The sequence below is a fragment of the Apteryx mantelli genome, chromosome 1 (assembly GCF_036417845.1).
Source record: "Apteryx mantelli isolate bAptMan1 chromosome 1, bAptMan1.hap1, whole genome shotgun sequence".
NCBI lineage: Eukaryota > Metazoa > Chordata > Aves > Apterygiformes > Apterygidae > Apteryx > Apteryx mantelli.
In genome coordinates this window covers 107,195,379-107,221,167 of record NC_089978.1, presented here as the reverse complement: position 1 = coordinate 107,221,167, position 25,789 = coordinate 107,195,379, and the positions used below count along the sequence as shown (strand labels likewise).

The 25,789-nt window shown below is 42.3% G+C and overlaps 1 protein-coding gene across 2 annotated transcripts in view; it reads right to left on the bottom strand.

Moving 5' to 3' along the window:
- Window positions 1-8,085: 8,085 nt before the first annotated feature.
- CYYR1 (cysteine and tyrosine rich 1) overlaps window positions 8,086-25,789 on the bottom strand; it is a 57,952-nt gene continuing 40,248 nt past the window's right edge. For both annotated transcript variants that reach the window (XM_067299513.1, XM_067299517.1), the window contains exons 3-4: window positions 14,682-14,839; window positions 8,086-11,554 (exon numbers count right to left, since the gene is read on the bottom strand). In XM_067299513.1, coding sequence (XP_067155614.1) covers window positions 11,421-11,554; window positions 14,682-14,839 — 292 coding nt within the window. In that variant the 3' untranslated portion in view covers window positions 8,086-11,420. The remainder of the gene's footprint in view (window positions 11,555-14,681; window positions 14,840-25,789) is intronic.

The following is a 25,789-nucleotide window of genomic DNA, read 5'->3' as shown; positions in this document are numbered from 1 at the left end:
ACTATGGGGCTGATGAAAGTAAAGTTGATGTCACTATCAAAAACTAAAACAAAACAAAACTTGCTTTTATTTCCACATGATTTTACAATGAGATAACTAGTTATTAGCTTAGCCTCTGGTAAAACATCTTTTTTTCTTCCTGTTTTTTTAGCAACCTTTATTTAAGTCTGGAGATTTCCTAGACAGAAATATGAATGCACACACAATAAATCTGAATTTTCTAGAACGCTCTGTGAAGATACTGTAAATCTGTAATTTCAAAGGTAAACTTAATTTACCAAAAGAAACAGGCCATTGGCAGCATCTGAGCTGAAGCCCTATCTGCCCATTCCCAGAAGGCTCAGGCCTATGGTGGTGTGCAGGCAACCACGTGGAAGATGGCAGTGTTTCCTTCCAACAGTGACAGCCCTTCTGCCTATGACTAAACAGCTCTTGAAGAGTGGTACCAATGGGTCTGCTGCATATTCCCAGCAAAATCTGGAAAGTTCTCAAAATCTGCCAAGAAAAGCCTTCTGGGAGGACACAGAAGAAAAAACATGAAAACTTGGAGTCATGGCAATCTTAGGCTATGTGGTCTACAAACCCGGAATAGCCCCAAAGTCCTTTCCTGTATTACAGGACCCTATTCCATTACTTTTGCCTCCAGACCACGAAATTTTATTCAGTGTTCAACAATAGTGGAAAACAAGTGGGAAAACTTCCTTCCCTAGAACTACAGGCCAGCTGCTTATTTCAAGAGAAGCAAACAAAACTTAAAAAAAAAAAACCTGTCACAGCCAACTGATATTCACTCTTAGTTTGCCAAAATACAATTACAAATACAATTACACAAGTGCATCTACATTCTTGTAGACAGTCTCTTTTAAGCCAAATTTTAGTCTACCATGTCAGGCGCAGAGGTAAAAAAGAGGCATTTCTCAACCCATTTAGATGGTTTGAAATTCCTTGTGGGCTTGACAACATCCCTGCAGTGTGTACAAGGCTAATGATATGCCCTGCCACTAACTGGCTTAGGGCAGATTTGCTAGTCTGCAGCCATCACGACACTTGATCTCAGCAGTATGGGCTCAGCTAAAGGTTAAGACTGTTAAGTTTCTGTACCACGCTCATACTCAGGAGAAATTAAATTTCAAGATCAGTGGGGAGAAGCAGTGATGAGCTCTGTAAAGGCTGGGAAATACCACGTAGGTAATAGCAAATGTGAACTTGTTAATTACCAGTGAAGCCAAATACATCTGGGGAGCTTCATCTTCCATGTGAACAGATGCTCAGACCAGAAAGGTTTCTTTTAGTGGCATTACTGCTCCTATTGTACTCTGTTCTCACATCCGCCTTTGGCAGGACATCAGGTCTTTGCACTGACATACTCAACTCAAGCTCACCAGTAACGACATGAGTAAAGGCAGCAGCAAAGAAGTGGGGGCAAGGGGTTTAGAGCAGTGCTCCCCAGAGTGTGGTACAATCTGCCAGCGACTCTGCATACATCCTCTGACTGCTGGCAACGCACATCGTGTCTCCTGTGCTATAATGTCTGATAAGCACACATCTACGTCACCATGCAGTCATAGCCTAGGTCTTGCCGGCACATTTAAATGAACGATGCTAGCAAGACACTTTAACTGTCAACCTTGTAGTTGATATTTCCATGGGCAAAACTGAATATTTTGTCATGCCTGATTACATTTCTAAGTTCAAGCCTTCACTCAGAACCTAACTACATGCTGAATAATTTTCTTTCTGAATTACATAAAGACTGGCAAATCATATATAAAGGAAACAATAAAAAAAAAGTTATTTTGTGATTGCTTTGTGTCTAATGAATAGGGACTGTAAAAAGGAATGGTGTTCAGTATTAATTATTCATACTTCCAACAAGTAACTGACACATCCTCAAGTTATGACTTCCATCCACACTGGCTATAAAATGCAGTTTTCACTATGATTGGAATGTCTCTTACTGACTGTCAATTAAAATATATATCATGTGCCAGGCAATAGAAGCTGACAACACCAGAAAAGAAATAACACTTGACAGTCACTTGGGAAATATATAGGCAAGAGAAGACTGAAAATTGTCAACAATCTTTATCTACAACTTCTTACTTTTAAGCACTGGCCTCCAAAAGATGAAGAACAAGAAGATTTGTCTGCACTTGAAAATTTTCCTTACCTTCTGTTGTTCTATTTCCTTTTCATAACCAGGATAATTGAAATCTTTCTAAATTACAGATTGCATTAAGCATATTTTAAAGAAGCAGCACCACAATCTCTCCTACTGTCCAGCATCAGAAATTCCCCTTAAAAGAGGCCTTTGGGTATCAGTTTCCAGCCCTTGTACCCAGAGTTGATGGGAACAAATCACCTGAAGTGAGGAAGTCTTCTGGTGAAGTCCAGGCAGCATTTATCATTGTGTTAAGCCCTTAGATCTATTAGAATAGGCTTTTTGTAGCAATATATCGTTCATGTTGGACAGAATTTTTTTTCAAAAGATGGAAATTCAAATAAAATATTCTCAACCCTCCTGTGGGCACCCAGATATGAAAAGACTTACACCAAGAAACTATGTGGCCTGAAAAATTGACAGTCTGGAGATTGCAAAATTGGTCATGTCTAATAATTCCCAAGACTGGATGCAGCCATGACTCCCTGGAGATGCTCAGGGTTGTGTCTGTTCCCTCCATGTGTGCTGTCACTGGGCTTGCAGGAGAGGCAAAACACACACAGGAGATGCTGCGAGATGTCAGCCTGTGTTCCACTTTCTCACTCTTGAGACATGGAAGTAGCAAAGGGCAGAGATGTAATTGCTGTTTTCAATTGCAAAGGTCAAAAATGCTAGCTCATCAAATTGATATAAAACGAGTGTATTTCTGGATGTAGACCACACTTTGCTTAATCCAGCTGCATCACAGAAGTCTTATTTGAGGGTCATGGTGAACAAGGCACAGAGAAATCATACACTTTGCTCTGTCTAAACCAGGAGAATTATTTTTCTGTCACATGTAGAACTGATTACTGTTGTCCTATTTCATTTAGGAAATGATACCTTGACTATTATGAGCAGAGTAAGTCTATTATCCATGGAGGGAAAACCACTCCAACACTCCAGTGAATCTTGAGCTCCAACTAGTGGGATGCTTTGCTTTCCCTCATTTTTCACGAGTCTACTCTTCAACCAAGATCTGAATGAACACCTTTCTGTATCCTTATTGGTATCATAAGGATCATGCTCTAGGCTTACAGATAGGTGAGTGGATCAGGCTTAAAAAGGAGATTCTCTGCACTCGGCAGTGAGGGAAAGAATATATGTTGGGCTCCTCATCTTTTTTCAAATTATTATGATAGGTGTGGAGGGGATAGGAAGATCAGGATGCTATCCTTTTGGTTTTAAGGATAAGCATCCATAAACATCCATGTTTGTGTTGTGACTTTCCCCAGGCTTCTTGATGATATTTCTGGTCAATTTTACCTTTCCCCAGGACTGCAGTCCTTGAGACATACAGTGTCCCCTCTCTGGGCCACCTCACTAGGCGCAGCTTGTCCTCATTTTCACTCACTGAAGCTGACCAGAAATTATAATCAGCAATAAACATCAGCAACCAAAAATAAACATGGATTTTAATGACAGATTTTTCAATGAAAATAAATATTGGCTCTTGCCAAGCTTACTTACTGCCCATACCTTCTTCCACATCAAGGCTGCCATTTGTCAACCTGTGTGTGTTACACACCAAATTGTACAGGACTTGGGCGCAGTCACTGGTACGCTGGGGTAAGAGGACTCATGGCTAGCGAAAGGAGTCCAATAGCATACACTTAGCAAACTGCTCTATTTTGGTGGTAATCACACAGTCACAGCTGATCAAAACTTAATTTTACTCTACCAGGCACTCAGATATGACAGGGACCATTTATACCTCTTTGTAGTCCCTTGTGGATTATGAAGATGGATATGCAGCAATAGCCTAGCTAGGGCTGTGGCAGACCTCTTAAACATAGGTTCACAATTCGTCAGTAAGGTGCCCCCAAAAATCTATCACCTAGCGGGGATGGTTTACCTCTAATTTTACCACCATAAGCACACCCACGTATTATTTGATTCCCTAATCCTGAATCAACTGTCTGCTTGTTGATCTCCTACCATCCACCTTAGAGGAAGAAGAATATAAAATGAAGAACAATATGCAGCATATATATATTTATTTTCTTTCCTAGTTCTCAAGAATTTACCTGTTTAGGTCTCAGTTGAGGCATATTAGTGGAGACTGCAGCACCACAGTATTCCTTTGATGAATGGGCAACAAAAAATCTGCCTTGTTTTTTAAACATGGAAATAATGATGATGTTAATTGGCAAAGGCAGCCTCAGGTGATTTCATAAATTCTTGTTATGTGAGGGCAAGAGCTACAGAAGCAACCTTGTCTCTTAGCTATCAATAAAAGGAAGATACCGTGGTATCCCTTTATGCCTCGGCAACTAATCAACCACCCCAAGCCCATTATCATAACAAACTGGCTAATTGCTGTGATACTCAGTCTCAAATAAGGGCCAGTAGCAAGCTGTATGCATTTATTTCACATTTATATTCTGCATATCCCATCATGCAATCTATATAATCTGTTGTTGTCAAGTTATCATTTGCTTTAAGTTTCAGGGTACAATGACAGTTCACCAGAGTTCAAGCTCCATTATATGGGTTGACTGGGTTCCTAGCCATAGATTAACTTTTTGTTTAAAGTTAATTAAGCACAGACTAGTCATTAACAAGTTACTATTTGGATAAGACCAAGGGGCATTATAATATCTAAAAATTAAGACAGGTAAAATATCACACTTCAGAAGAAAAAATTAAAAACAACTTGCAAATTGAGTGATTGTTCGTAGAGCTCCAGATGCCAAGCAGGGGGCCACAGGCACTGAAACTACAACACAGTGCCAGGGAATGCTTGGACTTCAAAGTTGCTTATATCCTCGATGGATATAAGGGAATATATATATATATATAAAGATATATATAAAGATATAAGCTATAAGAGATATAAGATAGATATATAAAGAAGGAACTAGATCTCCATTCAGAAAATGGGAAATATCCTATCAGCTTGATAGCTGGATATATATAAGGAGAAAGAAATCTGTCAGAGCTGAGCTGAACCTGCAAGCAGATGTAGGCATGATTTCTTTTTCCATCTCCAAACTTCTTGATCATATTTGGATTTTTGGAAAACATATGGAGAGTTGAGTTTTACCACAACTAAAGCTTGTGCTAAGGGTGATCTCAGGATAACTGGCAAGCAACTGGCATTCCCCCCCTTCAGAGGAGCAAGGTATAAAACCAGGGTAGGGATGACTCTTGCAGCATGCAACCTTCATAGCTCCTAAAGGTGGTAATGCAGTGAGAAGAGAGGAAAGGGTTTGCTTGGAAAATGTTTTCGTGTGATCAGCGCCCTTCAGAAAAGCTCTTTGGTAAGCAACAGTAAAATACGGACACAGCCCAGACAGAGTAAAATACGGACACAGACCTTAAGGCAGCATGTAAAACCAGGACAAAGAGATGAGTCACTAGGTAGGAATACTACAATATAAAGATTGGGCAATTAGGAAAAACTGGCAGAAGTCACCTCCAGTGTCCAGATTAGTTTCTGTAACAAAGGATTTCCAATCAATGCAATATGGTACCTATTGAGAAAAAGTTGGGGGTTGCTTCCTAACCATGAAAAAATGTTTTGCCCATGTTCTTGAAAGTGAACATATCCTTAGATGTGTTGTGAAGGTTATGGGATAAGATGGCCAACTCAGCATTTATGCCAGAAACGAGAACTGCCTTGAACCTTGATCTGTGCAGTAAGTTTCCTGCGAGCGTGCCCACAGCTCCAGGACAGACTCAAGCCTCAGGAAGAACGGCAGAACAAAGTGCCCACTTCAACCTCACTCCTTCTCACTTCAGCTGTTTAAAGTTGCTGCAGGCAGGCCAATTTGCCTCAGTTAAAGAACCAGCTCCACACTGTGTTAACAAAAAAATCATGTTCTTCACAAACACCTAAATCTTTGGCTTTCCTTTTGTTTCTGCTGGCTTTAGTTCATTATAAGTCCTTATAGTCATAGTAATGGCATGCAAAGGCTGCCCTTTCCTACCCTCCGCTAAGGATGTAAAACACTAATCATGCAGAGCATAGCAAAAATAATTAACATTTTCCCTTTCTATGCTATATAAATATTGACCACCTAATCTTCACAACAAAGCAGCTAGACAAACATTACTGTGCTAGTTACTGCCTCCAGCACCTCAAATTACTTTCTCCCTGAGTCTGAGCTTCCTGGATTCTTCTTTAAGCTATTCGACTGTTTACATGTCAGTGCTTTAACATGCTTTATTCATAGCTTTCCGTTCTCCTACAGTGATAGTTACTGTCAACAGCAACAGTAATCCTTCCTCTGTAGGTCATACAAAATCAAAATGTTGTCCATTTTGTTTTTCCCAGTCTCTGTTTCCCTGTCGTAAAACATCATCTGATGTAAAATGACCACCACCCCTCCTGTCTTTAGTCCTCTGCTTGTTTGTTCGTTTTGACTATGAACCTTCAAAATCACAGCAGAGTGGGAGGGGTGTTTTTACAATGGATGGATTGTAATCCAGGCTTGGACTGGGGCTCTGCTTTTTGGACCTCAGACGTTGCTGCGATAAAAATGAAGCCACTAGACTGGATGTACCTATTAGAAAGTAATAATGGAGGACACTTGATAAAAGGTCCTGGTAATTATTTTCTCAAGGTGTTTTGTCCAAGCACTGACTTTTTAACGAAATTGAAGAAATATATTAAATTTCCCTTAATTCTTTTGCGCAATTTCTACCATAAGGTGTTACATATTATTATTGTGTGCTGTGAAATACCTGTTGCGTTTTATTCCAAGGTGACTAAAATAATTATTTATCTAGTTACTAAAGCACCTGGAGAGCCTCCAGGATGAATGTGAATACAGAAATGAGGAACATTTACTATTCTAATAGGTAGCCAAAAGTACTTTCTGAACTATCCCATTACATTAAAAAAAATCCTTGTGGCTTAACAAAAGGTCTTGGGAATGTTTGCTTTAAATTGAAAGAATGTATTTTTACTGTACCAAGAACACTGTTAATATTGATCTAGGTGTTTTATGAAGCAATCTAATCTTTTCATTGTGGCACTAGTGAAGAACTGGGCTTGTACACTGCTAAAGCTGTATCTTTCAAAGTATTTGACATTAAAAAAGTAAATTCTCACATTTTTCACTAATTAAAAAAGGCTTATAATAGCATTCATGATCCTTTCATTGGAGTGTGTCATTCAGGTAATGGCCAACCTAGTACATTAACTTCCCTTGGCTTTGCCTTGGCCTTTTAACTTCTCTAACTGATCATTACCTAATTTGCAGTCTCCCAAATGGATCATTAGCACTTAAATAGATTTCTCTTGCTGTTTGGAATATACCCTAGAAACAGTAGGTTGTCAAAGAGATAACTGGTTTGGAAGTAGCTTATTCTGGGAAAAAAGTTAAAGAAATGCCAGATTAAAATTGTCAAATGAATCATGGCTTGAAATATCCCCGATACATAATTAACTAAGACTTCACACAGAATTTATTTTTTTTCCACAAAGGAGGACTGGCATCAGAGCATATGCAAGCATATGTGTTCTTGCAAGCACCTGCAACTCCTGCTGTTTCCAATCCATCACAACAACCATGCAACCAGGCAATCATCTAATGTGCTAAACTACAAATACAAGGAGGAAGGCTCATGGGACCAGGGAGTGCACTCCCAACACAGTAACCTGCTTCCCTGCCTCCCTAACTCAGAAGTCATGAGTAAAAGGCACAGCAAACTGAGACTGCAGGAAAATCAGTAGCATTTGGTCAAAGTGTATGATTTGCCTAGGGCAACGCTATATTCACTGTCTGACCAAATTAGTGATACCATCCACTGCCAAGTGAAAAAAGCAAAAGACCACTTGTCCATTGTCAGCCATAGATTACATTTTAGTATTTTTTCTTACTTTACAAGATGATGTAGGGCATGAGACTGAAATACGTGAAATAAGTAGGTGTGACTAAGTAAAAACTCTTTTTACTAACCCACTCGTCTGCAAGCAATTCATGTGAAACAAAATAAATGACTAGTGGCCAGCAATATCTGAACTGCAGGAACTTTGAGTATGAAGGCACTGAATAAATTACATGTTTCCATACAAAGAAAATAACACTTAAGGTATAACAACACTTCAACTTTTTCAACTAGATTCAACTTTAGTATTAGCAAATGCTTATGCAGCAACTTTTTCTTTGTTCTCTTTCTTTATTTTTAAAAATCTTTCAAATTCCCTCCACCTTTTTGGTTATCACAACTTGCTTACTTATTTGAAATGCAAACATCATCCTTTTTTGAAAAGAGACTCTACTTCATACTAGTTTTACCTGATCTGCATTAAGAGCAACATCTTTATGTATTGTGCACTTAGCAAGGACAAGAGATGCCGTGTCCTTCGAGAAGTAAAATCACTGTCTGCTATCGCCCAATATATATGGATCTGCACAACATTAATTAGCATCCTAAAATCAACATCCTCACTAGTGTTTTCACATCAGACAAATAGATCTTTTTATCACTATGAAATTTTCAGGCTGCTATTTCCATAGTTTTCCCCTGGAATAAGCCATGTGTCCACTCTAGGTAGTCAGGTCACTGTGACCTTTATGCAATATCATCAGAGGCAACATGCAATCTCAAAGCTGAAAAACAGAGGACTCCTTGGCCAAAGAGTTTTATTTTCCAGAAATGCCTTTTTATTTAAGAAATCTGCTCTATAGCTTGTTCTGACAAATGTCACAGTTGCGGAAATTCTTCCTCTAAGGGAAGGTTTATGATCTATAACATAGTTTTCTTTTTCTGTACTTTTCAGGAGACTGGATTCATCAAATACAAACTACTCTTTGATTTGAAGGTCTGCCTGTTCAGTGTTATACAAAAAAAAAAAAAAAATACAAGAATGGGGGAAATGAAAATACTCATTACTTGTGGGTTAGTTTTTGGCACAGAAACATCATCTGGTGTGATCAACTGTAAAGTGCTGGAGTACCAGTGTAGAACTATGTGAAATAGGATTTCCCACAGAGAAAATGTTGCTTATTCTGTTATTCACGCTGACCACCAGCCTGGATGGGAAGGTTGGCAGGCACACCAATACCCCAACAGATGGCTTAAGTAGGGACCGTCAAAACACCATGCGCAGAAGGTTGCACTTTATGGGAGGATTTCAAGTGAGGAACGTCCATCTTTTAAGAGAGGTCATGTTAGCAACTAAAATGTTACAAGATACAGCCCAGAGCAGAAATAATTTTAAAGATAACCTAGTTCTGGACTTGTCATCTCTGAACAGCACAATAGAAATGAGAATATAACTTTCCTTCTTTGGGGAAGACTTTAAGGAACCAGCAGCAAACAAAACCTGTGACACAGCCCAATTTTCCTCTGACTGGATTACAAATGCCTGGATACCTCATGGGGCTCTGCCTCAAAGCTCAGTTGGCCAAGGGCCACAATGCAGATCCTCCAGACTTAGAGTGGTAAGAATTGAGGCCGTTTATGCTTTCAAGCGGGGTTTTCAAGAAGATATGGTTAGTCAGCCCGGAAAGGACAAATGCAATTACAAAATCTGAGCAAGAACAGTCAGTAAGGTCTTGGACACAAGAGGGCTTATGAACAACTTGTGTGCTTAAAGTTACGAGATTGTTTGAATTCGTCCCTCAATCTGGACTGAATGCCAAAAATACGCCTTACTTAGAGGGTGATGAGAGCTCTTCAGTTGACTTCACTGGGCTACAGATACCACTTTTTGCAAGCTGTTTTTTTTATTCATTAATACACTGATACACCTGCAAAAAGGTGAGGGCTACACTGGACAACATTTAAACACATTCTGATCTCCAGGAATCAATGGCAACCTGAAGTCTGTCTCTCTGAAATGAGTCTAATGCCACCACTGTCCTGAACTGTAGGTGCCATATGTTTTTGTCACCTTCCACTATTTTGGCTATAAAGTTCTCAAACAGCCCAGCCACCCAACTCAAACTGAAGGAGTTTAGTATTTTTAAATCCCTGAAGAGAACCATTTGCTTTGTGGCTTGCATATAAAATTGAGAAAAATGCTACTCTTATCATCAAAGGATGATGTTTTAGGTAGGTGGATGCTCTATTCTGAAGTCAAATTGCTGATGCTGAATTAGAGTGTGCCCAACAAGGATATGGAACACTTTAAATCATGAACATTTGTACATTACACGTAGAGACTAAATGATCTTGAACTATGTGTGTGAGGAATGTGAAAAATATCATTTAGTAGCTCACAGTTCTAAAATGCCCAAGACAACATACAAAAGAAATCTGATGTTCACAGTCTCTCTGCTCATCTCTTTGGTTAGGCTGAATATCATTATTACTGCAAAACAATACTCAATTTTAAAAAAGCTGGTCTTTATGTAGCTTAGTCAGTAATCCAATTGAAAGTTAAATCTGTGATGTTTTAAGACTTGATTTGTATTTCTTCTCCTGCTTGTGAGTTTTCCTAAATCAGTATTTTTTTTAAATGAGAGTATCATTTCGTGATAAAAGAGCATAAAGGCTGCATAGCATATGTCCAATGTATATAGTATTTAAGTCCAGATAAAAATAAATCAGCTATAAATTAGTGTAATTCACATATAAAAAATGCTCTTTATGTTTACATTTTAGGCCAGAAACTAGCCTCAACCTATTTAAAAGTAGGCACTTAAAACAGCCTGCATTTGGCCAAAAATAATCCCAGTCACTTTTTGGCTACTGAGTAACTCCGAGCGCACTTCACTTTGTAATATATTTATCAGGTCAATATGCACAGCTGATCATCTGGTATTATCATCCTGAAATGGAAGCTGAAAATAGCTTCAGTCTTCCTTCTTCACCTCATTTCAAGGCAAGGCAGAGCGTATGTTTGCAGACGACAGTTGGAATTTTCCCCCCGAATAAGCCCCAGCAGCTGCGTATTGTGCATTCAGAACAGAGCTGCTTAATCATCTGCATCAGGCACCTTCTGAAACGGGAAGAGCACCGCCCTGAGCTGCTGCGTCAGGGTGCCGCTGAAGCCAAGCACTGATGCTAAGCGCTGCTCATCAGGCACTAAGTTGCAGTAACTGTTTCTTTGGCCATGTGTTGTTTAACCTTCAAACATGATGAGCTGGAATGGACGGTGTTTTCCTTCATCCTGAGCCGTGGCAACCCCCCTTGGTTACGCTAGTACCTGGCCACAAGTGTTGCTGCAGAGCCCATCCTATTTGTCCCTGAGTCAAAAATATCTGTCCCAATGGTGCTGGCTGTTTCAACAGGCAATTAATATCCATGTGGTGCCACTTCATTATTTCCCTGAATACCCAGGGTAGGGAGGGGGTGGGGGGTACTGCATCGAAGTCTGTGGAGTTGGAGTATAAGGTGGAGGTAGATCAGCCGGGTATTCCATTTCGTATTCGTAACTGTACGGCGGTGGAGCCACTGAAATGGGGGAAAAAAGAAGAATTAGTTAAAAATTAACCTTTTTTCCTACACGGGTCCCTAAGTATTTTCGAGTTAACATTCAGACTTCCATACAAGAGATGCAAGTCTCCTGACAATATGCTTACTTTTTTTTTTTTTTCCCCAGGCTGTCATTATACCGTCATTGTATTTCAATGCAAGTGCCTGCTTATTGCCCCTTCCTTCACTGCTTATCCCTGTCCCCACAGACATGTTGTGCTGGTAGCACTGTTCAGGTTGCCATATGGCAAATGACACCAGGGTGATGTGGCAGAAAGCTTAATATTTTAAGGAGAGGAAAGCTGGGTTTTAGCAGATTTATTCCTTCAGCCGCAACACGGATTTATCTCAGGCTGACTCTGTAGCCAGGGCCTTTGCTGACCTTCACAGATCTCTCGAACTGCCTGCGGATCCCCAGGAGATGTGTAGCCACATGCCCAACACAGCTTAAAGCTCCTTGCTGCACAGCAGCATTACACATTGTAGGAAAAAAGCCCGACATCTTCCCAGGATGTTCCTAGGACTTAGGCTGCATAAGAACGGGGCTTTCGCCTTGTACTGCCCAGTGGAGAAAGCTGAGGAGAGCCCTGTGTCTGAAAGCAGGTCAGACATTTATGAAAGAATAAAAAGCATTCACAAACAACTGAAAGCCTTTTCTCAACTGCTTCTGCTAACCTTGGAGAAGGATTAATTCAGTGATCACAAAGACAGTAAATGGTCTGGGAGTACAGCATGGTAGGAACTGAAGGCTCCACACTAAGACCCCATTAGAGTAGTCTCTATGAATTTTAAGTTCCAGGGTCTGTTTCTTCACTGTTCATATCACTGTGAAGGCTTTCCTATTCCCTCCCTGGAGATCTCAAGCAGACTGGCACTAAAATAGCATTTTAATAGGAGAGAAAACAGGAGCCTAGGATGTTTGCGATTGAGGGGAAGGAGACTCGGATCCTTGCATGGCAGGAAAAGCACTCTCTTCTCTCCAAAAACCTGGCTGCCACTGTGGTTGAGCCAAAGGAAAGGCATCCCATCGCTTGTCACTCCTGTCCAAAACTGCTAATGGCAGTAGGGAGGGTTGGTTGTAAACACCACAAAACCAGAGCCAGGCCAATCATTACTCCAAGACTGTTAATGATGATGGGGAACATGAAAATCATTTCAGAGCTTGTCCCATCCTCCAAAAATTGCTGCTGCTGAGAGGCAGCAAATTTGAGCAAAAACTGCTCAAATAAATGTTTGCACTGGGATCAGGGAGCACGTAGAGTCAAACTGCCTGGAGGTGGATAGATAGGGTGTGAGTCAGTGCAGGAACATCCTTGGGGACGAAAAGGCCAGAGCCCCAGAGCCTTCATTTTGTTCTTGTTTTTACAGCTTGTGGTGACTATTAGCTTCTAAAATAGCTCTTCAGCAATTCATGGTTGAGAATATTGCAGTTTTCTTTCATTACTCATCTCTCTATGCGAAACAATATTGCAATAATAAGGATGATTATAGCTGGGTTTAGTTTAATTGTAAAGTAAGAGGATGAGGGAGAAAATAGATGCTAAGAACAGTGATTATGATGAAGGAGTATATATTAAATATTGGGTAGCTTGCCTGTAAGTATATATAATGCACCTGGGGTTTGCTGCAACCTTTGCAACAGAACAGAATATAAAGGCGGGGATCTCTTAGAGTGGGAGGGAGGACTTTGTGCGTGAAACACCATTGCCTTTTATTACAGTGAACTCTCAGTTATACGCAGGCAATGCTCCTGGATTTGTAATTAATCGTGCCACCAAAGCAGAGACATAGCTGCATTGCATAAACACTGCTAGGCTGCTTTTGGGCCAGCTTTGCTCTTCAACAACGTGGCCGCTTTCACATGGTGGGGAGCCCAGACAGATGAGCCTTGCAGACCCTGCTGGCATGGTGCAGACCCACCATGGTGCTCCTGTATCCCCCTCCCAGAACACAGCGAGCTGGTGAGCGCAGTGCAGAAAGCAGCTCTGCACAGAGCTAGTGCAGGTAACACTGGATGTACCAGGCCTCTCTTGGCTCGGGCATGGCTTCACTACAGCAGACTCAGGGCAGACGCAGCAAGGGGTCCCTACCACCCCTTGGGTACCCTGGAGCCCATGCTCACAGCTGATTAACTCTGTGCCAGATCTGACTTGGACTCTGTGCCTCCGTTGGTGCTGCCCTGCACCTGACAAACACATGGAAGCAGGGTGCAAATCCGCTTCCCGGCTCTGCACAAACAAGCCCGCACGTCCAGAGCTAAGCTAGAGCTAGCAAGCCCCGCCAGACCTCAGCTAACTCTGACCAAGGCACCACGGGGGCATCTCTGTGCTGTGCTCCATACTCCTCTCAGTGGAGGCATGGCGCCAGGCGGATGCAGCGAGCCAGCTCAGATCCAGCGCGGCGTGCCAGCCAGCAGTCCCTTCCGGAACGTGCAACAGGGAACACATTGCAAAGCCACTCGCACGCCTTTGTAGAAGTCAGCTGGGATTCAGCAGGATCCAGCAGGGCTTGTTAGCTCTGGCTGAGTACCAGCCACCTCAGACTGCAGTTGACTCCACACGGCATGACTCGGAAGCCTTTGCAGCACCATCCGCAGACCTTATTATCCAGGTTTTCCCCCTGCCTGTGGTAGGCCAGGCCCCCATTATACTGGGCAACGAAAGAGAGCTGACTGCACGTGAGCATGAACAATCACAAGAACAAGAACCCAAGCGGGAAACAAGGGATCCATCGTCGGAGGGCTGCTGGCACGCTGCAAAAGCCTTCACGGCACAATGCAGTACCACCCTGAGCAGGGTCTAAACACGCTACTGTGGGCACCGGAAACCGCACAGCTGGGTTAATATGGCACCCGGCCAGAGCTAATTAGCCCACTGAGTAGCAGAATAAAATAGCGCAGGCAGAGCACTGCTCCAGCTAACGCTGTGCGGGTCAAGCTGTCCTGCGTTGCTCGGCAGGGAGTCGTGCCACTCCCCTGCTGACCGAGAAAAGCCTCCTTTCATAGAAATATTCACATCCCCGATTTATTGTAAAGTCATAACTCTCCACAGATACACTATCACGACACCACAGGCGCTCTTGCAAGGGTGCAATTTAGCTTCCTTACCTGGGTACGTGCTGATAGTGTTGATGTGCGTCGTTCGGATGACCCCTACTCGAGTCCCACGGTTGTTCTTCATGCACATGCAGATACAGATGGCAATCCCAGCAATCACTCCCATTATAAATACTATACCGAAAACAATTCCAGCTATTGCTGTGCCTCTGCAAGGGGAATGGAAATATGCAGTCAGCATCAGCCAAAGAATGCTTAAAAACCAAAATACTTTTCTCAGGAGTGGCCCTCATTTGAGCAAAAAAGTGCATATTGATTATTGAAAATGCTGCACATATTGACCCACGAGAGTGTCTAAATAAAAGAAATGGAAAATCCTAAAGATTAAAATGAGAAACTCCTCTTTCAAGGTCTCACCTTTGTAATTGTGCCAGAACACACTCCTGAGTGAGTGTATGTTAAATCCAGGGCCATTCCAGGGTTTCCTGCATTTAAGAACTTTTAAGTATTACCAAGAATAATTTCTTCTCTTTCTCCTCATCACACAAGACTTTTTTTCCTAACAGTATTGGTACAATTTTCTTTTTAAAAGAAAGAGTAAGTTATCCCCAGTAATATATTCCAGAAGCATCCCAAAGTGCCTGCCTGCTGTGCTTCCACGGGAACATTTTTGTCATGGTTTTATCTTAGGTCAAAAAGTCCTTCTGCTGCGCTTCTGAGCCCGCAGATTAAGGAGAGCCTCCTCTCCTTGTGGATGAGCAGCAAGAAGCAAAGCAAATGGCCATTTCTTCACACTCCTACTACTGCAGCCAGAACAAGTATTTGGGGCTTAAACAATTTCTTTTAAAATGGTCCTGAGGAAAGAATTTAGCTCAGACCCTGAAGTAATGAATCAGACTTTCCTTGAAATTATATAGAGAAAGGAAGCCTTACGGCATTGACACAGAGGAGACAAACCTGACTAACTGCACTGAAGAGCTCCTAATAATATTGAGGGCAAAATTAGCCTTTCTGATGCACCTCAGTTCACTCAGGCTTGTTGTCAGGCACAGGGAGTGAAACATATGTTACATGAATGATGTTTTTTATAGTCAGTCCTTTTATGAAAACAGCAAAATGAACTGCCAGAAATATTCTTATTCTATGCATCACTGTATCTTCTAGCAAAGATTTTAAGTAGCAACCTTGCTGGAAACTTTTCTTACTGGACATTTTAATCAATCTAAATTGGTAATTTAGTCAGCATGAATAAGCTCCACTAGGAATTATTGCAATGCAGAGAATAAAAGAGGCACTGCAAAACTACAAAGATAAGTATTAAAAGGAGTCTAAAACATAGTCTGGCTTTCCCATACAAGCACTGGAAGAAGTAGCAGGCCTGATTTTCAAAACGCCAATAACCTACTGGCTTTCAGGTAGACTCAATATTTGAAAAATCAGACCTTCTACTTAGGAATATAAATATGAATTTAAGAGCTTGTTTTTAGGCCCCAATTATTCAGCAACTTGGCCAAGGTATGCAATACAATTACTGAATTGTATAGTGTAAGTAAACACAGACAATTTTCTTTCTTACTAAAACTCACTGCCGGGGGGCTAAATTACTCTCTGTTGCTATGTAGCAATGAATGAAGAGTGTGCAGGGAGACTAAACCTGTTAATATTTTGCAATATATATAAAGGTCTAATTTATCAAACCCCAACTCATGGCAGAAAGCATTTGATGATGAAACCAGTAGCTCAAAAACCATTTTGGCACACTGATGTGATCAAGTATTTTGATATTAACCAATATGAGTAACGTAGGAGCAAACTATCAAGGGGTAGCGGGACTCTTGTTTCTAACAAAAAATACAGCCTGAAACTTTCAGAAGATGTGACCAGGTGACCTTCTGGTTTTCACATTCAGTTCTCTCTGGGAACATTATCACCATTTTGAGAGCAACTGCCATATGAGAAAATGGTTCAGTTCAGGAGATACTTTAACACAATATTCTTTTCATTCCAGCAAGTTTTCTTATAATACTACAATTAAAACAAATCAGGCATAATAAAAGGCACACTTATTCTAAACAACAGTAGAATAGTTAAGTGGATGAATCATTGTGCCCTTCCATGGGAACGCTGTATCACAAAATCATCATTATGCTGAAATAAACCATTTCCTACGTGCAAGAAACAGAACCAAAGATTACTGACTGCTGCCCTCAGGATCTGCACTGTACTTCTTCTTTGTGCAGGGCTCACTATTTCACAGTACATACAGTCCAGGTATGTTCCGCCAGGCTAATCTACTCCATCCAGAAACTAAAAAGATTTGCTGCACTTCTAAGTGACTGCAGGCCAAGGAGAAGGTGACTTCCATTCTAACGGCTGGCACAAGTGGATAACACGTAACGTTGCACATATAGCACACGCTACCTTCCAAGAGCTAAATTAGAAGTTCCATAGTAATAAAGCTCATTTTAAATAGAGTTTAAGCGATCTCCAAAGGCCAAGGTGTCCCACTGATTCCAGGAGTGTTCAGCTGGGTGCCATTTGGTTGCCCTAATCGATGGGCTGCACTGGCAAGACAGCAAGCACTCTTTGTGCACCAGTGCCTACCAGACATTCCATCCTCATAACCACATCCCACTCTCCCTTTCTGCATAAACAGTGACTGCTTCAAAGCAATATTGCTCCGCTAATATCAATGCAGATTTAGGGGGAAAAGGAACAAAGATGACAAAATGCCTGATACCTTCTTCAAACAGAGCTTCTGCCTTTCCTGAGGTCTTAAGCAGATACCTGGATACCTATCAACTCTATTGCTTTGGGTGACAGATCTGAGACCTGAGGACTCACTCACAGTCCTATTGTTTTTCCGTTTGTAAAGGCCTCCCAGTATAAACACAACTGTGTTGGCAAGCAAAAAACACATCTGCCAGCTAGCCAACCCAGTTCAATAGGAAAAACAAGGAATATCAGCTACAGCATTTTTTGCTGGCTTCACCATAGCTCCGGCTGGTGTAGCCATGAACTGCAGATGAAAATGGTCACCAAAGAAAACATTCACCAGCTTCGCTCTGATGACAAAACTGGGAAGTGAAAGTCTTGTTCACAGTTCAGAAATCAGGCCAGAAAGTGATTTAAACAGCTAGACCCACCGCTGTTCACAGATTCATGTTTTCACACTGCAATGGTAAATTTAGACCACCTATGGATAGTTGAGCAAAGAGAGCCTGAGACATGGAGCAAAAGATGTAGGTCACTTTTTAAATCCAGTTATAGCCTGCCTGAATATCAGCAGAAAGACTTTCATTGGTCTTGGTGAGCTTCAGATTAAACCCAATGTCATGCATTTTAAATTGCTACAGGAGTCAAATGCTTCAGTTTAAAAGGATCTGTTTTGGAGGATTTTGAGAGAAGTATTCTAACATTATAACGCTGACAGCAAGTCAAACTGTAAACATCCTAATTTGGAGACCTGGAACACCTGCCACTCACAAAGGCTCCAAGACAAGCTGTGAGCACTCTGTCTTTAAAAAATCAGGCTGCACGTTCTCTGCATCAAATCCTGGCAACGCTACAGTCCTGCAAGAACTGTTCTGGGCATATATTACAAAAATAAATTGTTCTTTTTGTGGAAAGCCTGTGGTATGACTAGAACATACGAGGGAAAAAAAAAAAAAGTCTTTTCTTATAACATGGCCAAGGTTCTCTTCATGCTATTTGGGAATTTTAGAAAATAAGTATCCTATAAATAAATAACCATTATTTTGTACTACAAAATGCTTGCTTGGTCTGCATCTACTTCTCTCACAGATATATTAAAATTCTACACTGTGAACAGAGAGATACAGATGATATTTTTCATGCTATCACCACTGCAGAGCTTTTCAAGGGAAACTGCCTAAGAGATAAAGGGCACTAAAGCAAAAGAAGACCTAGAAACCGCATAGCAGAGTCACATAGCAACTAGAAAGTTTGAAGCAAGAGAAAACTTTGAAATTAAACCATTTAAAGAAAAACATTATGCAAGATCCTTTACAGCAAGAAAACGTATGAAGAAAAAAATACTGCCATAGAGAAAGAACATACAGAAAAGTTAAGAGGGAGAAGGGAAAAATATTTTTAAAGCAGCAGAATGTCAAGAGAAATTGTGAAGGTAAAAATTAGATATTCAGAGAAGCTTTCCACCTGCTCTTAGCAGCACCCCTTGGAAAGAACATAATCCTCGTGTACAGCTTGATATTTCTGCCCAGAGCAAGTCCTGTGCAGGGTTTCAGGCTGTTTGCTGAACAGCACCGACGCACTGGAGATCCTGGAGCATCCAGCAGCCTCCACCAGTGCTCCCTGCAGAGGGCCCAGCCAGGGCGGACCGGGGCCCGGGATCAGAGAACTCGGGGGATCCAGTAACTGGCCCTTTTTTACACAAGTGGCAGAGGCATCGCTAGTTGCTGCTCCAACCTGCACGTGCTAGAGATGAGATGACTGAGAGAGACTGAGGTCTCCTGCTCCTTGGAGTCTTAATGAGCGGGAATAAAGTTAATTTAGCACCACTCTCCCTTCCAAAAGGCTAATAATTTGGGATTTAGGCAAGCAAAGCAGCTGTCAAACTTGCTCAAGTTAGGGAAAACGCTGCAGGGTGAGTGGATCTCAGAGGCCTAAAAATATTATGGTTCAATTGGTTGAAGTTTCTTTAGAGGAAGAATGATGACCGAATAGCTATCAATTTTGAAATGTGTGAAAGTTAAATGAAAAAAATGGAAATAGAAGGAAAAATGTCTCCACAGCTTGCATTGCTATACAGCAGGGACTTCCTAGGCCGTTGGCAGCCTTATACTGCCTCAACTTCTCCTTCTTGGGCTCTGTTCTAACTTCATGCGTGCTACCTTGCGGAGCACAAAACTTTGCCTAGGAGTCTGGTTTATTAGCACAAAACTGCAAGGAAAAGACAAAACCTTTCATTCAGCTTGTCCAGCAAGCCTGCAGACCCTGGCACAATGCCCTGAACCCCACCAGTACCAAGTCAGCCCCTTCCGAGACAGCCTCCTCGACCCCGTAGGAAGTGTCTCCCGCAGCCCCTCTCCTGCCCCTGATCCTCCCCGGCCAGGGGCCGGTTTCTCTTGGCTCATCCTCTTGTGTGGCAGGGCAGGGCAGTGCTGGGTGGCATCCTGCTTTCGGGCACCCTGCGGGAGCGAGGCTGTGGGGTGCTCCCCTCGCTGTCCTGCCAGCCCTGGCTCTGCCGCGCTTCATTGCGTGACCCTCACATGCCTGCCCTTTTCGCATTGGGTGTCTCTCACTGTCAGGTGGTTTCTCTCGGCTTCTTTTTTCCTGTAGCCCTTTCCCTTCCTGAAAGAGCTCTAAGGGTTTTCTTAAACTGGAGAACCCAATAGGGACCATGGCCAAAGAGAAGTCTAGGGAAGAGTGTAAGAAAAAGGAGAAAATATGTGTTTCTTTCCTGGCTTCCTCCAATGTTTAGCAGCTCAGTAACTTTCTGACCCAGACAGTTTTTTTTTTTCTTTTTTAAACCATCGCTCTGTAGGTTTTCCCCCTGCAAACCTGCCCAGTCTCCCTCTGAGCTCGGGTAAATTTTTAGCATCCACAGTATCACGTGTCCAGGAGCTCCCTGTCTTGATCACACGCGTGAAGAACGACCTCCTTCGGCTCATGCTGAACCGCACGGCCACTGCTCTCACGCGAGCCTCCCAGGTCTGAGCTCCTGAGCTGCCAGCTGCCCTTTCCATGCTGTTCACGATTTCACAGACCCCTCGCACGGTGCCGGCAGCCAGCCCCGTTGGGGGCTGAAGCAGGGCTGCCCTTCCCAGCTGTCCGTTGTATGGGAACCCCTCCGTGCCTCTGAGCACCCTGGGCTTTGCACTTGGGCACACCTGGGCTTTGTGATTTTCCTCATTCTGCTCTGTTGTTTTCAAGTACTGCATATGGTCTGCAAGAGCCATGTATCACACATAGGCATAATAATGTTTGCTGTTTTGTTCTCTATTGTTTTCTTAAATAATCCCTGTTAGATCTGTTTTTTTGACTGTCACAGAGTCGGGAGCTAAGGTTTTATGGAACCGTTTACCATAGCACCAAGTCTCATTTCTAAAAGGCAATGTCAATGCAGAGCCAATCATTTTGTGGGGGTGTTAGGCTTGTTTTCCCCTATATGCATTATGTTGTTGTTATAGCCACTGAATTTCCTGTCACGGTGCCCCGACTCATGTCCTCTGCAGAAGGAGACAGGCTAAACCTAGCACAGGTGAATTCAAGCCTCCAGTTTTTCAAAAGCCCAGCTCACTCTGTAATACCATATCAATTTATAGAATATCATTACAGAAGTAGTAGAAATCCCTACCAGAGATGCATTTATATTGGCATAAAGGTATTTTCATGTTATAATAGCTTATGTTAGCAATTTTACAGAAATTCGATCAAATATGGCAAGAGGTTGTTAGACGCACATGAAGATCAGTATTTCCACTTTTCCTTCACTGTATTTCATTACTATTTCAGTGCAAGAAAGAGGTACCATTTTAATAGTCTTCATTTAGCTCACCTCATCTCTTCCATCTCATCATCTATCCTAATTTCCAGTACTTTTTTTAGTTCTCCAATTAATTTGTTGCCAATTCTTTCTATCTATGATTTGCTGGCACTGAATCTCTAGAATAGCATTAATAATAATGCATGTAATACATTTTGGAATACTACTTCTAATGCTAATAAATACCCTTTAATTTTTTTTCCTTTTGGGCATTCAAAAGGCAGCTGGTAAGGGATTTTTTAAAACTCATTCTCTTAGGTAAAATAAAATTTAAAAAAATCAATGATCTTTGATCTTCTGATCCAGCCACTGAAGTCTTGAAAAATGTACTCTTTGGACTGCTAATCTGATTTGAAGTTACTTGGGGGGAGGTAGTGGTGGGTCATTTATTTATTAATTTGGTTGGCAAAGCCTGGTTTGCTGGGACTGACAGCAGAAGTGCAGCAGTGCAGTTTTCTCCTGAGGATGCCGGAGCAGACGGACTCCTTCTGGTTGGTTTGCAGCTGCCCACAGTCACCCCTTAGTTCTAATAGGGGCAAAAACACGCCATAAGTACTCCTCCAAGAGCCTGGTTTTGCTCTCCAGGGCAGTTTGGCTTTATGCTAGGGCACTTGGAGAACCCCACAGCAGAAGCTGATGGAGGAATGATTGTATCAGCCTGGGTCCTCCCTTGCTAAATCAGCAGCCTTCTCACCACAAACTTTTACAGCCTGGGAGCACAGAACCCAGGGTAACGTGGAATGAGAAACTGTCCAACCTGGGAATCAGTAAAATAGTCAGCTAGATGCTGCCCCCTGCTCTAAATTAAATAATTAGTTTGCAGAGTAGTAACTCAAATGCAATGCGCTACTTTGCAAGCTGTGCTTAGGCAGAGTTCCTACTGGTACTTCCTTTAAAGGCACATTTTACAACACAGAGGAAGGAGATGATTGTCTGCTTCCGTAAACAAATCCCATCTGCCTATTAAAACTGGGTACAAGCTGTACTTGGACAGTATTTCCCTGGGGAACAGCTTCTTACCCTTCTTTCACTCTTGTTCAATTGCATTTAAGCTGTGCTGTTAATGTTTAATTCCTCAGAATTGTTTCCTCTTTGCTGTCTTCTTTCTACTTTGTTATACGCACAAGATTATTAACTCGAGCAGCAAAATACCCTGAGTAACACCCGTACTATGAAAAGGTGGCAGCTAACCATCCTGGTTCCTCACCTCCCTCCTCCCTGCTACTTGTGGCCAGGTTATCATTTGAGATTGCTCCATATTGTTAAGCTACATAACCCTGAAAAGGGTTAAAGGATAGTACTTCCCATCTTCCTGTATCACCAGTGCATGAGCAGTCGGGTTCGTTCTACAGCTTGTTAAAAGGCTGCAGATCCACTGGACCATAGCCATGGCATACTTAAAGCACCGGAGAGAAAATCATATAAACTGCAAAACAAAAGGACATGCAATTATAGCTTGTTCTGGTTTGGGCTAGTTCTTGGACAGGCTTTTCAGACAACTTACCTTTTGAGAAACATGTGGATATTTTATGTTTACTTCCTTTAGGCAAAATGGTACATTTTTCTCCCTGGCACACTGCTGGGGATGCTGCTTGGCCAGGAGTGCTGCAAAGTGCTTCAAATAAGCAACCCAGAAAGGCCTGTAAGGTCCAGTGCTGCTGCCACCATAGCGAGGGCCTGGAGGAGGTGGGCAGCAACCTTCCTCTAGCTGGTTCCCAAACAACTTCCACTGCCAGTGTACAACGAGCCCGAGATCCTCCTGCTGTCTGACACAGAGGAGGTTGCAGAAACCGTGCCTCCGCCCTGCCTGAGAATCAGTGCAATGAAGAGGGCTGTCTCAGAAATAATTTTGGGGACAGAGAGAATGAGGCATGGCACATAGCTGGGAGGCGCATGTAGCAGCGATATGACAGTCACAATACTTAATAGATGGTGGTGTTGAGTTACTAACTGATCATGGCTAAGCAAATACATTTTGATCAGTGGCAGCCTGTCCAGCGTTTTCATCAGACACAGATGCAAACACTGCTTTTGAAATGAAACACTGAGACTATCTGTCTGGTAGTTCAAAAATGTCAGGATGTTACTAGCATGTGAAAAACATTTCCGTGACCATTTAAACTAGAACAAGAGATTAAAAAGCCAGAAATACAGAAATAACAGCGGGAAAAAGCTATTCTCCACATTTTATCCGAAGGAATTCTGATTAAGATATTGCCGAGGCTTCCAGTTACCAGTTTTCACCCTCACATTCTCTTGCTGCTTCTCTGTGCTTGTTTTGCAGCAGCTCATCTCGCCCCACCTTCCCCTGCTCAGACATCCTGTCCTGTTCTCAGCAGTCGTGACCTCCCCTCGCTATGCAATGTCTTTCACATGCTTCCCTGGAAAGGAAACAGCATGCATAATGGCATTTCCACTTTTCAAAACGTTCCTCATTGTGCTCCCAGGGCCTAGCCTGACGTTGTCTTAAATAGAAAATTATGACACTATTATACCTAATGTAACCTTTGCTTTAGTTTAGGGATTTTTATTTTTGTACACCTACCGTTTGCATTGCTGGCCGAGTCTGCCATTTAAAACACGTTCTGAATCAACAACAAAGGGAGAGGCTGAAGCTGCTGCCACCTCCCAGCCCTCCGGGAAGCCAAGCGTGCCAGGTCTGGAGGACGTGTTGGCCTTCCAAGAAGATCACAAACTTAGTAATCCTACTAATTGTTCCCTTCTGGCACTAGCCTGGTGGCTGCATACAAACACTTTGGAGAATCTCAGGATTATTATCTTTCTGGTAAATTCCTAACATAGTCTTTCTGACAGCAATTTTATTTATATATTTTTATTTATATTATATACTATGTTATATATATATATAATATATATAACATTATATTTTATATATAATGTATATGATATATATGATACATATTTTTATTTATATATATTTTTATTTATATATTTTTATGTCCCATTAGCTCAGATCAGGAGAATCCTGAAGCTCCCCCGCCTGGAAGCTTTTGCCATAAAAGCCTGACCTGCTCTTCTGATTTCTGGACTTTTTGTTTGTAGGATCTTGAAATCTCAGAGCAATTGGCAGCCAGACCTGCCTACTTTTACTCAGGCTTGCATCTACAGTAGATTTGGATCTGGCCTGAATCCATGCCTGCCAAGCCAAAGAAAGGTTCACAGTTCGGAGACTTTTAACACGCCTACTCCATGCTTCAAGCCTGTAATAAACCCTGCAGCCAGCCATGTTTGACATGATTTTGATTTGCCAGAGAACATTGTGCACAGGACTAATTGTTATTCTGTAAATTAACCAAGTGAGTGGGCCCTAATGAAAACAGCCTATAGACAGGACCCTTAATTATTGCCTTTTGAGGCAGAAAACCATCAAGGCAGGACAGAGGGGACATTAAGTGTCTGAGCAACATGGAAAGTGGCAGCACACCCCTTTAATGCAAAGCACCTCCATCCAGCTGCAGGGGCAATGTGGGGCTCTGGCTCCTGGGCAGCAGCAGCACATCTCAGAGGGGTCCCCTGGGACCATGTACGGTGGAGGATGGCGAGCTGGCCGGCTCGCTCATAGCTGGACTGTGGGCCCATGGTGCATGGTTACCTACGTGAGGCCTCAAAGAGATCTGACAAGTCTGTGCCTGCGGGTCCTGCTCCCTGAGGGCAACAGGGCTGCTGCAGAGCCCAGAGCTCGGGGGACAGCACCTCGCACTGGGCTTCCTTGGTCTCCTGGTCAAAAGGCAGGATTAGGCCAGCTATTAGTTGTAAATGTCAGAATTTGCACTTATTCTTTTTTCAGTAGGAAAATATTTTTTTAAAACAAAAAGACTCAAAACCACAGATGAACAAATTTAAAAAAAGAAAGAACTGTGATGGCTGTAATTAAGAAGAGTAGTTACTCATGATTTCCAAGGCAATTGGCTAAATAGAGAGGTAAACACTAGATGTGGAAACTAAAGAGATGTTTTCCAGGATGTTTTCTGCATCATCCCTTCATTTTCTTGCTGTTGGCCTTGATGTCTGTCCTCACAGTTTCACACCCCTGTGTCCCTTCTGACCACCTTCATTTGCAAAGCTGTGCACTGTTAAGGCTGATCCTTCCCATTTTTAATTTTCTACACATAAGGTTTCCTTTTTCTCAACAGCCTTGTGTGTGCAATCCAGCCACTACCCCCTAGCACTGCTGAACAAGTTGTAGTTGTTGGCAGAGCTATGAGCTAACCGTTCTCTGTTGCCATATTTCCTTTAGCTGAAACAAACAGAAAACAATGAAAGAGAATGAACTGGTTGTTGGCAAAAAAAACCTCCACCCCTTACCATGACAACCACACCTTTAGGTCTAAGTTTCTGAAAAATAACCAGGGGGAAAAGAAAAAGAAGTAGCGCTGTGCTTTGTTTGGCAAAGAGGTTGAAAGAAGATAGGCATCAGGGTGACTTTTCTCAGCTGTTAAGAGCTGGGACCCGATTCCTGGACACGGCACCCATTTTGGGCATTCCCCCAAACGCCAGGGCTAGCACAACGGGCTGAGTGGCTCAGGATGGCAGCGCTGTAAAGACTTCCTCGCCTGTTCCCCAGGGCAGCATAAACTTATGCCAAATTCAACTGACCATGTATCTATGG